This window comes from Conger conger, chromosome 4 (genome assembly GCF_963514075.1).
Source record: "Conger conger chromosome 4, fConCon1.1, whole genome shotgun sequence".
Taxonomy (NCBI): Eukaryota; Metazoa; Chordata; class Actinopteri; order Anguilliformes; family Congridae; genus Conger; species Conger conger.
Window position 1 is genome coordinate 19541597 of NC_083763.1, and position 16357 is coordinate 19557953.

Consider the following 16357-nt stretch of genomic DNA (forward strand, 5'->3'; position numbering starts at 1 on the left):
TTTTTTATTTTGGTCCTTATTAACAATTTTTACAGAATGAATGCACATAGAAATAATGAATAACAATGTTGACCGAAAAGGTGTAGGTTGAAGCTTTAGCTTATTACACCAACTATTTTTATATTATATATTTGCATATTCAACCCTTTCATATATTTTGAGCATTCACTGACATGGTTTGATTTGAGCTGTCATTGCAAACCCCTTATAGCGGGTTAAGCCTGAGTCACAGACCACTATGGTGAACATACTCATATTACCTGAAACTTCACCTCACCTCACCAGTTTCTGAATTCAGAAAACATGGAGGAACTTTTCAGAAAAGATCAAGGCAGTGCTCCCTTGAGATCAATGATATCAAATATGCAGTTTGTTTCAACATAGACCTGCACTGTGAAAATGCACACTGAAATCCAGTGCAAGTTTCTCTGCAGAGGAGCCAAGATACAGAAAGTAAAACAGGGGAGATTTTTGTTTAACATTACTTCCCCTTTCTTCTTTAAAAAAATGTATTTTAACAACTCGACTTTCTAGAGTTGCTCATAACTGCCGTGTCATCAACGAGATTTGAAGCACATTTGCGACGATCAGTCAGTTCTTTTCATTGTGCTGCTTGACAGTTTTCAGTTTGTAGGAATTGCATTCATCCTCTCTGGGTCCCTTGCACAGGGATACCCATTGGCTGTACGTACCAAGCTCCTAAGGGCCACTGTGCAGGGAGATGAATGTGATAAACATCAAAGAAGAAGCCATCAACACTGTGAGGAAAATGGCCTGTTTTGTGCTGGAGTAGCATACAGAATGTCAATCTCAACAATGGCCTTGACGCTCGTATGCAATATGTACAAATGTTGAGTAGACTGCAAATATGCAGAAAGCAACACCCCTCTTTATAGAGGAAGGAACCCCCCACCCCCACCCCACCCCCCATGCAAGTAAACCCCCTGTGTGTAACTTTTAAATATGATCTTGGCAAGCTTCAAAAAGCTCAGCCCGGTGGGAGTCTATCGGGGTTTGTTTATTTATTCAGTATCATTTAAATGCCCTTGGCAGAAACTGGACAATTCATCTGCCTGCCAAAGCTTCCACAATGTAACCATCCGGGATGTAAGAGATTAACTTAACTTTAGAGGGCGGGGCTTGCACTCCTATCAGGTGAATCATGTGATTACTCCACAACAGGCTTCTTTTTTTTTATTGCTGTTCTGCCATAACTCATACTTACAATTCCACAATTACATCAAAGAAATTACAACAAAGAGAGGACGAATGACTAAATTCTGAAGGAGAAAGGAAGTGCTAAATATGTGTGTGCGCGTCTCGGTGTTGCTCATTCCAATTGTATCATCCCAAAACCTGTGGAAGTATTATAAGAACATGACTTGTTTGGACACCTGTTAATCTGCAGAACACATAAACACTGCTGTTGTACCCCAACTCCAGCAGTGACATCACAGCTGAGCGCTTGTACTGTACTTACTGACATTTGGAAAAGTGCAGTGCTGTAGAGAATGAGGGGCATATGCCCAACAAAACCACACCACCCTGTCTGTTGCCTAGACAGCCTATTGCAGCCCTCTGCCACATGGAGACAGAACCAGGGGCCACAGCAGTGCTCGGAACACAGACGCTCTGAAGGACCAGAATTAATTACGTATGTAAAACATTTATTTTATTATTTTAAAATACACTCCAGGCAATTGGTGGATTCAGCTTCTAACAATCAAAAAGCAAACCGCAAAATGACGCATATTCAGAGGAATATGGAAATTGAAATACAGCCAATTGATTTATTTTACTTTAACACCTCAGAAAGATGCAAAGCTCCAAAAAATAACCAGACAGCAACAATGAACAAGATTAACAGGAAAACAACTGCAGGACAAATAAAGCAGAAATTAGAGCTTTTCATACTTTTAGCCTTCAGGTGTTAAATATAACCACAACATAACAACAAAAATACAGCTTTTCATTGCATTCTCAAAATGCTAACCTGTGCCTCAAAATGAAAATCTCCGCTCTTTAAAGTCCTTAAACAGGTTCTGAAAATGGGAGATGTTAATTTACCAGGTGAGCAACAAAGCCAGACTAATTGAGTAGCATCTGTTCCTGTGCTTAATTCCTTGTCTCCTGTCACAACTGTAAGCCTGCTGCAAAATTTCAGCATAATAGGCTTGAGAAAATCTCCCTTCATAACTAGTGATATAATACTGAACATATCATTTAACTGGCATGAACCACTTTCACAGAGGTTCCTTATGTAAAAATACAGTGCCCTTTATAATGTTTAGGACAAATACATATTTTTAAAATTAATTTGACTGTGCTCCACATGTTTAGATTCATAATCAATTAATTGAGATGTTGTTAAAGCGCAAATTCTCAGCTTTCTTAAAAGGGTACGTTGCGCATTTTCACGTGGTAGAAATGACAGCACTTATGATGATATGATAGCCCACACCATTTGATTACAAATCTAAAATTGTGGAGCCTACAGTCAAATCCAGAAAACGTGTATTTGTCCCAAACAGTATGAAGGGGGTGTATAAATAGGCTCAATCAGGATGCTGAAAATTGTTTGGGACGGAGTATGTGTAAACTAGCTCAAATAGTGATATGCCATTGTACTGCCAAGTTGTCTTACAGGGGCACATGAGAGTGATAAGGTCAGGTTGCACTTAGAGGTTCCAGCATGCCTTGCTGGAGCTCCTGACCACTGACCTCCAACCAGCTCAAACTTAAGCTTCCAATCAGACACGCTTCATTCATCAGCAAGGTCCCTCCAGGCTACAACCTTACAGTCTCTCACATAATGAGAGAAGAGCCTCTGAATAAGTAAAAGTAATTATTGAAAGTTCATCTTGCCCACCCCCTGAAAAAAATATGGAATGTATTTTTTGGTATTGTATATATTTAGTACTACACTGGGTTCATACAAGTCAATGTTTGACAGCTTCCATCATTTAGTTGTTTATAAAGCCTCATAACCCATTATAACTGTCGAAGGGGGGACTTCAGTATGTTTCGGAGGTGAAATAATTTAAGCTACGATATTCGGCCTTCTGAAATAGATATCAATCATTGGTGGCTGCAGGGTTTCTTGACTGCAGTGGCTATGGAGTGGCTTGTTAATCTATAGGGGTGGCTAGAGGGAGAAGCTGATATTAAGACCAAATCTTAACTAAATTTACCAATGCTCCCAATTTATACTTTACCTATGTGGAACACTACAGCTACATAGCCTAAACATGTACAATATCTAGCCTACCATTGTATTCTGGCAGTGATACTCGGTGGCTTTCCGTCTGTGGGAAGTAGTCGCGGCAGCCCATTACTAAGATGTAGTGGCTACACTGCTTACCGCTGCTCTGCTATAGAATCTGATGAATGTGAAAAAAAAAAAAACCCAAATCTGATAGTTTGCATAGATATAGACAAAAAATTATATTTTTCCTTTTTGTTCCACACTGAATGGTCTTCTTGAAGCTCCTTGGTAAGCCTCGTAGCCGCTACATCTTAGTAATCAGCAATCAGTAATCACTTACCACCACACAACGTCACAACTTCCTCTCAATCAGAGCGCGACATCATGCCTATATCAGCCCTCTGCAGTTAAAAGCTGAGATATGTTATCTAATGTTAATAAAAGGCAGAATATGACTTCGCTTACCTTCAAGCAAATGCATCTCTCTACGTATGGTAATATATTGAGGTTATGTTGCTAATGTCACAAAGTTTTCTCCACAAGACACTTTCCCACTTTTGTCTTTGGGGAATGGAATGAAAATAGCCCTCTCTAGATTTTCTGGCTAATGCTTGTCTATTTCACAAGCTCCCCACCATTTCCACCTGTAACACATTCAATGAGTGAATCCAAAGGTTGAAAGAATGCTATTGCAGATGCAACAAAGGTAGAGAATCTTAAAAACAGAGCTATAAACAGATCATAAATTTAGGATACAAATCCTCGTAAATAAGCCACTATTCGTACTGGTATTGAATGTTTCCACTGCAACGCAGGGAGAGGTCGGTGACATAATCAATTTTGTAGATATATACTGGAGCATCATAAGAAACCCTGTATCTCAATTTCTGAGTCTAATAAATAGAATGCGTCCACAATCCTCGGTGTACTGTTAGTGTTTTATGGCTCTGTGACATTAAAAAATGGATCTAAAGGTTTTTTAAAATGTGATAAAAGTTTTTATAATTTACCGGTTCTATAAATTTGTAGCTATACAGTATACTGCTATTTCAGCCCCACTTGACAAATAAAAAAAATTCTCTGGAGTGTTTTCTGGAAAACTACTTACAATTACTCTTTCAGCAACAAAGTAAGAAATGTGTTCACAAGAACTACAATACTGAATTAACAAAAACTGGGAATAGCCAAAGGATCTCTGTTAAGAGATGAATTTCAAGATATGAAGCCAATGCTTCTGATAGCAGAAACAGTGCTCCAGGCATTTCTGCCTGGTTAACTATGAGACCAATGCCCTCAGTAGCACAGGCTGAAAGCCCTCACTTATTCAGAAGCTTTGTCTGAAATGCAGCACACACCAGTCCAAACCCACTTAGAGAATAAAAAATGTATGGCTTCAAAAGTCCTCATATTCCATCTATAATTTACAGGGGAAGAACAAAACCCTGGTTCAAATAGCCAGATGTTCTACAGCCAACCATAGACCAATAATGTAGGAAACCTGGTCAAGGGGGGGAAAACCATGTACTTTTTTTTTTTTTTTTACAAATAACTGTAGGCAGCAGAACAGCAATTTGTATTTATATCCGTTTTAAGAGGTCCCGTTCACAGAAAATGACCTGCAAGGCCTAAACTTTAATAAGTTTAGTAACTTCCAAGGACAGTTAACTCTTTAAACAAAAAAAAACAAAAAACATATACTCAAGTGTGAGATTAACCAAAATGTCCAATAACTAAACTAAAATGCCTAAATGCTGAATGGGACATGAATACATGCTTGCTCTAAGAACCAAAAACACATAAAACATTACAAGCCAGCTCTAGATGCTTTACCCATAACCCTGGTTCCCTGCAGGGAGCCTGATCTTGTGCTCTGCACTTGTACACACACACATACACCACACACACATACCACACACCATTTTCTTGACCTTCCAAACGCATACATCACTTGGATTTCTGCCTATTCCAAGCCTGATTGTGAGGAGCTTAATCAAGGATGCCTACATAGCCTGCACCTTACATCATGAGGCATTACTCAACTGTGGCCAGAGCAAGGAAATGCAAGCTCCGGAGCCGTGAGCCTGCTCCAGAAACAGTGAGACAACACTGTCCAAACGCAGTGCTGTGTAATCTATCAAACTGAGCATGATGATTGGTGCACCCAGCATATCTGAAAGGATTATTCCCACTTCAGTGAAGTCCCTCTTGATTTCATGGCTTGTTGGTTCCAATCATGTCTTCGGTATACATATATCAACATACAAATGGATTAAAACTGGTCCAAAGGTCCATCTTCCCTTTGGTCAAATAAATCCCGATGCCCCAGTGCAGTGATGGGGACACTGTGCTGAAGAAGACTGTCTTTCGGATGAGATATTAAACTGAGGTCCTGACTCATTAAAGACCCATGACACTCTTTGTAAAGAGAAGGAGGTTCCCGGTGTCCTTGCCAAATTGCAAAAAAACCCTGTCTCTCTCAACCTGCCACCTAATCATCTCCTGATTTAACTGGCTAAAAAACTGGGTCACTCCCTCTCCACTTCAGCTGATATGTGCTGAGCATTCTGCTGCAAAATGGCTGCTGTTGCATCACCCAGGTGGGTGCTACAGATTGGTGGTGCCAAGTTTCCCCCGCATCGCTGTAAAGCGCTTTTGAATCGCTGGCTGGCGAGAGAAGAGCTATATAAAAGCAAGGAATTATTTTTCCACTGATTTACAGGGCACTGTATGGAGCTTAACACATTCGTGATTATCCATTTCCACTGACCATGACCACAAATACATTTGCTGTATTTTAAAATAATGGCATAATAATAATAATGATATCCCCTGTAAGCCCACTCTGCACAATACTGAGATTCAGAATAACATTTCTACGCAGGTCACGGAAGCATACACCGACAATGACAAGCAAATAGTACTATTACATTATTATGCTCTTAATATTCTAGTTCACACAGCGAGTCCACCCACACAGACAGAATTCTTAAATGAGATATTGATGAAGTGGTATTGCCTTCCTACTGGGGGTGACAACAAACCAACAAACTAAAGAGAATTTAACTGAAGGATAGAGAACACAGTAAATCAGAATAATGTAGTCAACTCACCTGCATTGCACTCACTTTCGCTCAGCGTAACGCGTGACCTCTGTGAGGTGCGATATTTCAAAAATAAACATGGTTTCACAAAAAAACCATTCCCCTATGTCCCACTGCTCTTATCATTCTGCAGGCTATTATCAAGATTCATCGGAGCACTATACAATGAGAAAACGTTCTGCCCAATGAGATGGCTCCTTAATGCCATCTATTCAAACAAACACACAACACACCATACACACTGCCCTCCACAACTGCATATACTCCAATACTAATTTTCCAATATCATTTTCAAACATTGGTAATGATGCAGCCTGGTGCCTAAGGTGTACCTGGAATAAGGAATGCCGGGAGCAAACGGTAGACAATACCCGTGATCAAGTTTTGAAAACATCAGCTGCATCAAATTGCACATAAGATGGTCTATGGTCTGTCATTTCCCTCATGCTGCATTACAACAAACACCTCTTACAAAAAACTGCAACTCTGAAACGCAAAGTCTTGTTGTTGATCAAACCAGCTCCAGCGAGTTTGAATTTAAATAACAGTAGCAACCCTTGCTACAACAAAATCAAAATGGCAGACCCTAGGGAAAGACTTCGACTTAAGCTTTGGGTCTACTGTAGCGTTGCAAATATAAAAATAGTTGGCCTGCCTTTTCTCAGGGGAAAAATTACTACTTTCTATTTACAAAAGGTGACATATTGAGACTGGTTGCATTGCAGACTCTTTCCAATTACAGCACAGTGAAAGCCCTTTGATTTGCCTCTGGCACCTGCATGCTGAATAGTGTTGTAATGATCTGGACACACAATGCTTCAGGAATTGGGAACAACTACAAGAGCTCTTGTGCCGAACACTGAAATATCACAGCCCCGGCTTTCCACAGCTCTGTGCTCTGATCCGCAGAGATAATACACAACAGTGTTAGCAAACTTTTACTGTCGCACATGAACCTGTATCTGCACCAGCTGCATCCTGCTATGGCAAACACAAGGGTCACATAGTGACCCTCCTGTATTCATCTGGTACTGTACAGTCATCCGTCACAACAGTGACATAAAACCCAACAAACTCAGCTGGAACAACACAGCCTGAAAGGCATTGGAAATGCACAGGCCTAGGTGGGAGAGACACTCAGAAGCTGAGAACCGTCCAGCTTTCAGACTCTCAGGCTTTTATAATGTCATCCCATCAGCATCAATCGATATGCCATTGTGGTTATAAAACCTGGTGCATTCATACTTTTACCAGGATTTCCCATTCAAAAGTGTTACCTGTAAGTGAACAGCACAGTTACATGCTATTTGAGCAGATTGTACATTTGAAGGCTGCAGGCTAATTAACATTGTGCATGCACATAACCCTAAAACGAACTAATGGAAGATGTCTTTACTCTTGCACAAATCTCATAAACGTGAGATTGGCTAATACAACACCTTTAGAATAAACATGGGAAGCACTGTTCATTAACTTGATGCCTCCCTCCATTGGTTGAAGAGTATGTAAAACACATGTTAGAGGATGGTAATGTTATATTAGCATTCTGTACAGGGCTAATTACCTTGAAGGAGAATTTCCCTAATGTTGTTTCAATTGTTAGAACACAGCTGTCGAAAGGTCGACTCAACATAATAATTGGCAGTAAAGCCAATATGGGCAATTTCTTTAAGCTTGAATTAATTACAATCAAATTGCATTTTTACAAACTTACACCACTCTAAACCACATAGAACATATGCAGGCACGTTGTGTATGAACTATTTATTATGAGGGCCAGGTTAACAACTTTTCATTAGTATGCTGAGGTAGATCATTCCCCACTCTTATCTGAACTGAGTGGCTAAGCAGTGGCCCTTCATGGGTGACTTACTCCAAAACAATTGAAACATTAAACGATTCCCTAAACCCTGCTGATTTCTATTGCTTTAATTGCTGTCATTCCAGTCACATATTAGTAGAAACAATTCACTGAGCCATTTTCCATTCTATAATTACTATTGGAGCTGCATGGCTGGCAGCATCTCCAGCACCCTTTTTTATTTTGAAAAGAGGACTAGATTGGTCTATGCGCCGACATGTTTGTCAGTTCTTATTAACCGAAAATTGGACAAGCAAATCGATTTACAGTACCGCACCTTCCTGTCGTTGCCAATGTCTTCCTCTTTCTTGGCCGCGTCCAGGTCGGTGACCCCGCGGTTGAACTCGTCCACCGTGCTGTCCGGCAGGGGCACTTCCTCGGCATCGATGTCCGTCTCCTCGGCGACGGTCTTCTCCGCGCCAGTCAGCTGCCGGGCTGAGAGACAACGCCTTTTCACACAAAACCTTCACCACCAGTCCATCACACAAGCAGACAAGGGTTTAGCGGAGCATGAATTGGAAAGACAAAGAGACTGAAGTAGGGACTAATAAGAGATAAAAGCTTAATTAATGCTGGCCAATTAGCACCTCAGGCATCCGGAAAATTACTCAATGTCAATGCACTCCAGAGGGAGTCAACTTCCCTGAAGCCACTGCGCTTCGAGAGGAAACTATTAATGCATCAAATATCTGCTTTTGCTGAGGGACAGAGAGGCAGGCTGACAGAAGCAGGCTTTATCCCTTGGACAAGCTGCTGTGCATTGGTGCAGTGCAGAGGTGATGCTACTCCCATGCTGTGGCTCCATAACACACGCTGTGGTCAGGTCCATTTGCATTTCAAAGGGAGGCTCTACAATGCTGTGGGGTTCTGCTTTGGATTCAGACAAAATGTGATGTGGAAGCTGTGATTAGATGAGATGAGATATTCCTTTATGAATCTCCAGGGGGGTCATTCGTGACAGCTTTATAGCATAAAAACAAGTAATAATACATAATAAATAACTAAATAAATGGACAAAGTGACACATGACATGCTAGCAATGGCAAGAAGGTGTGCAAGTTGTCTAAGAGCCATGCGCATTGCGCATACCGCTCTCTGCTCTAGGTACAGTTGTGGAGTCTGATAGCTGCTAGCACAAAGGAACGGACAGGATGCAGGGCTGTGGGGACCTTCATCGAAGAGTTTCTTTGGGAAGGGGATAAGCAGTGACTGAACAGGTGTGCGTTTTTCATAACTTTGAGCTGCCGGCATGACAGTGCTGGGGGGGGGGGGGCCAGGTGCGTGACCGTACCTGGCGCCTCCGATTCCTCGCTGTTCTTCTCGCTGGCTCCGTCCTCCTGCCCGTCGGCGTTCTGCTGCGTGTGCTGCAGGCTCAGCTTGTGGCACACCTCGAAGGCCTGGCCCACCGTACGCACAATGCGCATAGCCTGGCTCTACAGCGGAGGGGGGTGGGGAGGTTAGTTCATGCTGGAACGGTGGAGACAGGCCATAAAATGGTCCCGCATCAAGTCAGGTGCTCACCATCAATGTTATATATTTGCATGGGCTCCGGGGAAGTCGGTTGTAGGGAGGCCAAATGCGGTCTTTTTTTCTAAGGTGGAGCCAAGCTGTATATATAACCATATGTTTTGACAGATGGACCTCAGCACCATCTGCCCTCCAGAACTTTCCCTTTCCCCCCCACTTTCCCTTTGATGCTGTTGACCTTGGTGCTGCTTTTAGTGCTGCGAGTGCACTGACTGTGTGAATTTCCTTCAGTCAACGTCACGAGAAATACATTACTAGACACACACCTCACTCTTGAATTATTGTTTTTTTATTGTTTTTTATTTTTATTTTTTTATTGTTATACACATTTGTCTAACTGCCCCAACAGTGTAATTGAAGAGCTCTGGACAACCATGAAAATAAGCCATTTGTTTAGCAAACTGATTTCACCCCAGCTGTTGAATTACCGTTGGAAATGAAATTGGTCAGTTTGAAGCAGGAAATACTGTTCTCTGACCCTAATCAGCCAATTGTGTGGCAGCAGTGCAATGCACAAAATCATGCAGATACAGGTCAGGAGCTTCAATTAATGTTCAGGGAAATAATTTGATCTAAGTGACCGTGGAATGATTGTTGGTGCCATACAGGGTGATTTAAACATCTCAGAAACTGTTGATCTCCTGGGATTTTCAGACACAACAGTCTCTAGTGTTAGCAGAACAAAAAAAACAACAACCAGTGAGCAGCAGTTCTGTGGGCAGAAATGCAGTTCTGTGGGCAGAAATGCATTAGAGCAGTCAGAGGAGAAGGGCCAGACTGGTCAAAGCTGCCAGAAGGTGACAGTAATAACCACACATTGCAACAGCGGTATGCAGAAGAATATCTTTTTGCTAGTTTATTTCGTGAATGTAAACTACTTTGATTTTCTTGCCAGTAAAAGCGTCTCACAGAGCCTATTCTAATGGAATACAAGTCAGCTGTTGAAAGGGGAAAAAATAATCTATCAAAAGTGCTCTTATTCCATAAATGCTGATGAAAAAGAAGAACATGCATACGTAAAGATTATCAATAGCTTACTTCATTACGCACAATGTATGAGAGGCAAATTAGTGCAGTCAACCTGTAATTAGCAGAACAGTGCTGAAAACACTCCGCTTTAATGAACACTGATGCTGATGTGCTAAATTAGTCAGACGAGCGCCCGCAACTCGGGAGCGTAATTACCTCTGCAGATTTCTACACAATGTTCCATCCGTAGTATAGAAACCCCGCATTCACTCAAGTGGGAAAAAAGAGTGGAAATTACAATATTTTCTAAATTAACCTTCAGTCCAATGTGCTCACATGCAGAACTGAGCAGATGCCAAGTGTGTATTCACATTCTCTCTATCCTTCACAAATCATCACATGGCTTTTGTCTCCAGATAAAAGTAAAAATGAGTATTCATTGGTCATCTCGTATGAACAGTGAACAGAATGACCTATGTAGCCGTCTGAGGAGCTGAAAGACCAGCCTCGTTTCACAGTTACACTTGCCAGGGACTCCGGGCCAACATTCAATTTTAAAGCTGGGAATAAGAGTCACAGTATGTGGGCACAAAAGCCCTGGAGTGATGTAGCTGCATTTTTGACACTAGAGTACATTGCTGGTTGACTTCAAATGAAATTTGAATTAACAAAACAGTTCCAAAGGCATGCACCTTTTTGCCCAGATTTAATAATTACTCAATTAAATTGAGCTGTTGTTTAACCAAAATAGACTCACTGGACCCCTTATTAGGTAATAGTACAATGTAGAACTGACTTTGGCCTTTTCCATGAAAAAGCATGTATTACTTAAAGGAACATTTAAGGCTGCTATGTAGCATGAGTAGTTCTCAGACTCCCAGAAGGCATTTAATTGAAAGATTGACTCCAGGTTAGCTAAAGAATACAGATGCACCAATTCACGATTGGGGTCTTAGCACTTCCAATTTTGGATTTGGTGAATTACCGAAATGTAGGCACAGAGCATAATAAGCTAATCGCACAGAGCAATGAGCTATTTGGAGGGATTTGTACAAGTTGCATGCAAGATTCTAAGCTGGTCACACCCTTAACTGAAATTACAACTGTAATCAAGAACCATTAATGAATTTGCATTAATTAAACTTCACTTTGATCAGAGATGGTGGAAAAGGGTGACAATGAGCTGTGCTCTGCCTTCAGTGCAGTGGATGCTATATTAGCCCAAACTGTGACTGATAGCATACTAACGATAGCTCCCCCTCTCGCTGCCAATTGCTTCCTAATATAAAGTAGTGCGTAGGTCTGAGTTCAGTGTGCATTCTAAATTTGGCAGGACCCAAGCCTTCAATCGCACCCTCACCCCAGAGGGGCCTGAGTGTCACTCAGGCCTCATTAAAATTCAGGAACACTCTCTTCCTCAGCAGCATTAAAATGTAATGGATTCCCTGAGACAGCGCTGTCATTTAATGCCCCTGATAAAGACACAGCAATTAACGCCATTCCCTAAATCTGTCTTTCCTGGGAGTGCACTCTCTCAGGAAGTCCAGCTTATCCTCATTATCAGCATATATTCCATCCCATTAACTGGGCAGAGACCATAGGTGTGAAGGGCCACCTCCCTCACCGCCGGACTGCGAGTTGGAATGCTCAGATAATACACCAACCCAAGCGAAGAGATCATTTCCACATCCCACACATTCTTTGCATTTTCTGCATTCATGAGTAACTGGTGTCCATGCCTGACCTGCTGAAGTGTATTTCAGTACGTGTATGTGTGGGTGGCACTCAGGGCTGTGTGTGTGTGTGAGCTGTAAATATTGGGATTACAGAGTCATCACAGCTCAGGGAACTGCGTAAAACACAGAAGGAAGGGGGCCTGTACTGTAAACTGTGTCTCGACCTAAAAACTGCAGAAGAAGACACAGGTGTCCACACCTCAACCAAGCTCAAACAAGGGAAACCTTTTATACTTCAGTGGTCACCAGCAACATCCCTTACTCCGAAATTAGGACTGGGCTTAGTTAGCACTGATAGAGGCCTAATAAACCAGGTTTCTCCTGACAGTGGTAATGGTGATGTAGCTATTAAGGGCAATCTTCCTCCTAGCTGAAAAGCTAATGCCAAAGAACAGTGAATATTCTGTGCTGTAGGAGAAAATACCTGTTGAATTACATGTTAAAACATAGTTCAAAGTCACACTGGCTATTCTCAGCCTTCCTTTATAACAGGCTAAATGACCCCCCCCCCCCCCCCCATGCAGGTGTAAGTGTGTTCTAAGTGCTCTGATGCAAAAGTGGGCAAGACATCAGGAATGTATGCCACGCTCCCCTTCCCTTTCTCACTTTATACAATTCTGAGAAATAAAATAAAATTATGACAGTGGAGATAAAGATTATCATTATTATCATCACACCATACCCAGTTGTCAATCTCAAATTCTTGCCTTTGATCTTAATTCTGAATATTAATTATAAAACATATTTTTCTTAAGCTCTTACTTTAAACTGAAAGTAATGCCGAAGCTGTATAAGTGAGGGAAAAACCTCTTTGTACTAGCCATTTCGAGTGAAGGCTAATGATCCTTAGACATCAGCAGTAATGAAAGCTTCCATTACTTCTTGAAAGCTGCAGTCCGTTACTCACCTTCTTCTTTGATTTGAAGACATTACAACGGAACACATTGCTCTGCCCATCTCGTGCTATGTAACTGAAGATTTTCAGGTCTTGGGAGTCATGAGAGACGTAGAATATTCTGGAAAAAAGTAAAGTTTGTTACTTGATTATATATATATATATATATATATATATATATATATATGAGGTTCTAACTGTAATGCTCAGATATTTTCTGTAATTCAACCCAGCAGGACAAACAAATGTTGGGCACCATACATCATTAACCCGGCGTGATGCCAATGCCAGACTGGAATTTTAAATCGGGCCAGCACAAGAAGAAAAAAAGTTTGTCATCATACAGTAGCAAAATAATAATGTGTAGTGTTTTACATCCTCTATCATAGTTTCACTTAATGTAACAAGATCTTTTGTTCTTTGTTCCACTGTATGAACAGGAAGAAAATTACATTAAAATCACTGTTGTACCTGTTCTATTTATAGCTTCCTGTTGTGACATTTATTATTAGCACAGTTATGGCTCGGTCCTTGAAAATTAGTCAATCCTGCACTTTGCTTAGGTACAAAGTTACAAAGTGTGTTTCTTTTCTCAGGAGGACCAGGGACAAAGCATGGCATGAGAGACAGAGTAAAGGAAATGACAATGTTTATATACTGTAGCTGAAAGTTTGTTTAGATTTAATTTTTTCTTTCAGTTCATCCTTTTTAGCCAGGACACTGCGAGGCAGAATGGAAAAAGTTTATTTTATTTCTCAAACAGTCTGCTTCATTGTTCTCCCTGACCAATAACATAAATTCTGTGGTCCAAACCAAACCAAACACATCTCCCTGTGTCTATTCTGTCCAATGGCATCACATCCAAAGGTTATGCAGCTATCCACACCTACAGTACATAACAATACTTCTTTATACTTATTATGACCATTAGTGAACTCTCTTTTGTCTCAGACCCTGCACATGTGGGGGTGATCAGTAATAAACAGAAACAATTTGGTTACTTGTGTGGGGAAACTACAGAACAACAGTATCCTGCACAGCTCCCAAACAGGCAAAAAGGTAGGAAAGAAAATGAGTTTTCCCAATCAGGGAGAGTAATCTAGTCTCTGAAACTGAAATTTTCTGCCAGAGATCAGATAGAAGAAAGTTTCATTTACCCTCTTTATTAATGGAAACGATAAGTATTGATAGGATATCTTCGGAAATTTGCTTTAATGTGAGGAAAACAATGATTCCCTCGAAGCCTTCCTGGCTGATAAATGAGGGTTATCAAAGACTGGCCTGCTGAAAATTCCCTGGCAGTGCCAAAAACAAGGCTCAAAACACATCTACACACACTACTGCCTGCTGCCGAAGTCAAAAACGGGAACAGGCGTTAAGTGTAAAAGCAGTGTCAGAAAAACAAACAGAGCCTCAGACTGCTAGAGCACAGATCATTCTGAAAATGGAAGTGACAGTGGCTTTTTTTTTTTAAGCACTGGACCTTGACAAGCAAATTAAAACGTCAGAAGATCCCAGTGGGTCACAGGATGAAAAATCGGAAGAAAGTGGGAAGACCAAGCAGCTGCACAGTGAGGGAACTACCATGATTACCCCGGTTTAAAGAAATTACTGATAAGATTTCACGCTGCACCCGAGCAGCTGAGCTATCGCCATCGCCTCAGATTTAACGCAAATATTACAGAAAACGGGGGAAAGAACTCACACCGCAACGGTGGTGAGAGGATCTGGCAGACCTATGCAAAACCCCTGAAGACTCTCCCCATTTTAATTACAAAAAGGAAGTCAATATCAAAGAAAGAATAGCTGCTTATTGATTTGAATTTGAGCTACTATACTGCGACCAAGTGACATATATATAATTAATTTATTCATAGATGTAATTATTTGAACAACTATCGGATACAAATGAGACTGTTTCACGGCAAAGACAATTGTGTTACATGAAGACATGTATTAAATTCACTGCAGCCAGTATCTGAGAAAGAAGTTGCTTATTGATTTTTCTTTGAGCAACTATACTGTGGCCAACTGACAGATACTGTATATCATTCATTTACTCAGAGATGTAATCATTTGAACAACTACCAGGTACAAATGACACTCTTTCACGGTAAAGACAACTGAGCAACATGTAGAAGTGTATTAAATTAACTGTGGTCAGTACAATGACTCACTGTAAATGTCCAAGGGGAGCTGTAAACATCTTATTATCGCTAACGCTTATAAAGCCGTGTCTCGCCTTTGGCCACAGACAGGTGCGAGAGACAGATGTTGCAAAATCACGGGCATTTGGCCGGGAACCTATTCCAGCCCTCAGTCATGCCTCAGGACTCTATAATCTGGCCAACCTATCCTGACAAAATAGGTGTCGACCTTCTCAGTGCGCTCAGCTGTTCCTTAAAGTAAGTAGTATGTTTAAGGAAAGACTAATGGCCTGTCACTACATTAATTGCTGGCCAGCTTAAAGTATTCCCAGCTAAGCCAAATTTAAAGGACGTTCACTGCAGTAAATGCACAGGCAATGCAAATGCAGATCCAGCTGAAAGCTCTGACCCTCTTCTGGGACAACTGATACAAGCAAGCAAGAGTAGAGTATTCAATACACAACACAGCCTTGTCAAGAAGTAATTACATTTGGGGAGAGAGAGAGCTATTTGCAAAATGTACATCATACTTCTGGTGCAAAGGTTTAGGTGTGCAGAAAATGATCAGTGTATACCACATTAATTTAATTCCCTCCTGTTTTGTTCATTTTTAGGATTGGACAGGATGATAAGCGTGTACATTGGCATTTATTTATTTGTTTTATTAAAACATTGTTACAGCGTTACATGCAAAACTCATTATGAATGTTTATGTCTGAAAGAAAAAAGTGGTATCATGAGTCCCCATGGGAAGGAATCAACTTCCTAAGTTAGACGTCAAGTATAAATGTATTCGTACAATTATTTAATAATTTTTTAAAAATTGTGACAGTTTACACCCACTGACACAGCAGTGCAAAACAGAGGGCCCATTAAAATACACATGGCAATGGCATGACAATACGGTGGCACTGAA

General features: G+C 41.0%; 1 protein-coding gene across 1 annotated transcript in view; it reads right to left on the reverse strand.

Annotated features, from left to right (window-relative positions):
* nos1apa (nitric oxide synthase 1 (neuronal) adaptor protein a) overlaps positions 1–16357 on the reverse strand; it is a 75253-nt gene that overhangs the window by 12303 nt on the left and 46593 nt on the right. The window contains exons 5-7 of the mRNA XM_061240884.1: positions 13307–13415; positions 9459–9600; positions 8445–8602 (exon numbers count right to left, since the gene is read on the reverse strand). Coding sequence (XP_061096868.1) covers positions 8445–8602; positions 9459–9600; positions 13307–13415 — 409 coding nt within the window. The remainder of the gene's footprint in view (positions 1–8444; positions 8603–9458; positions 9601–13306; positions 13416–16357) is intronic.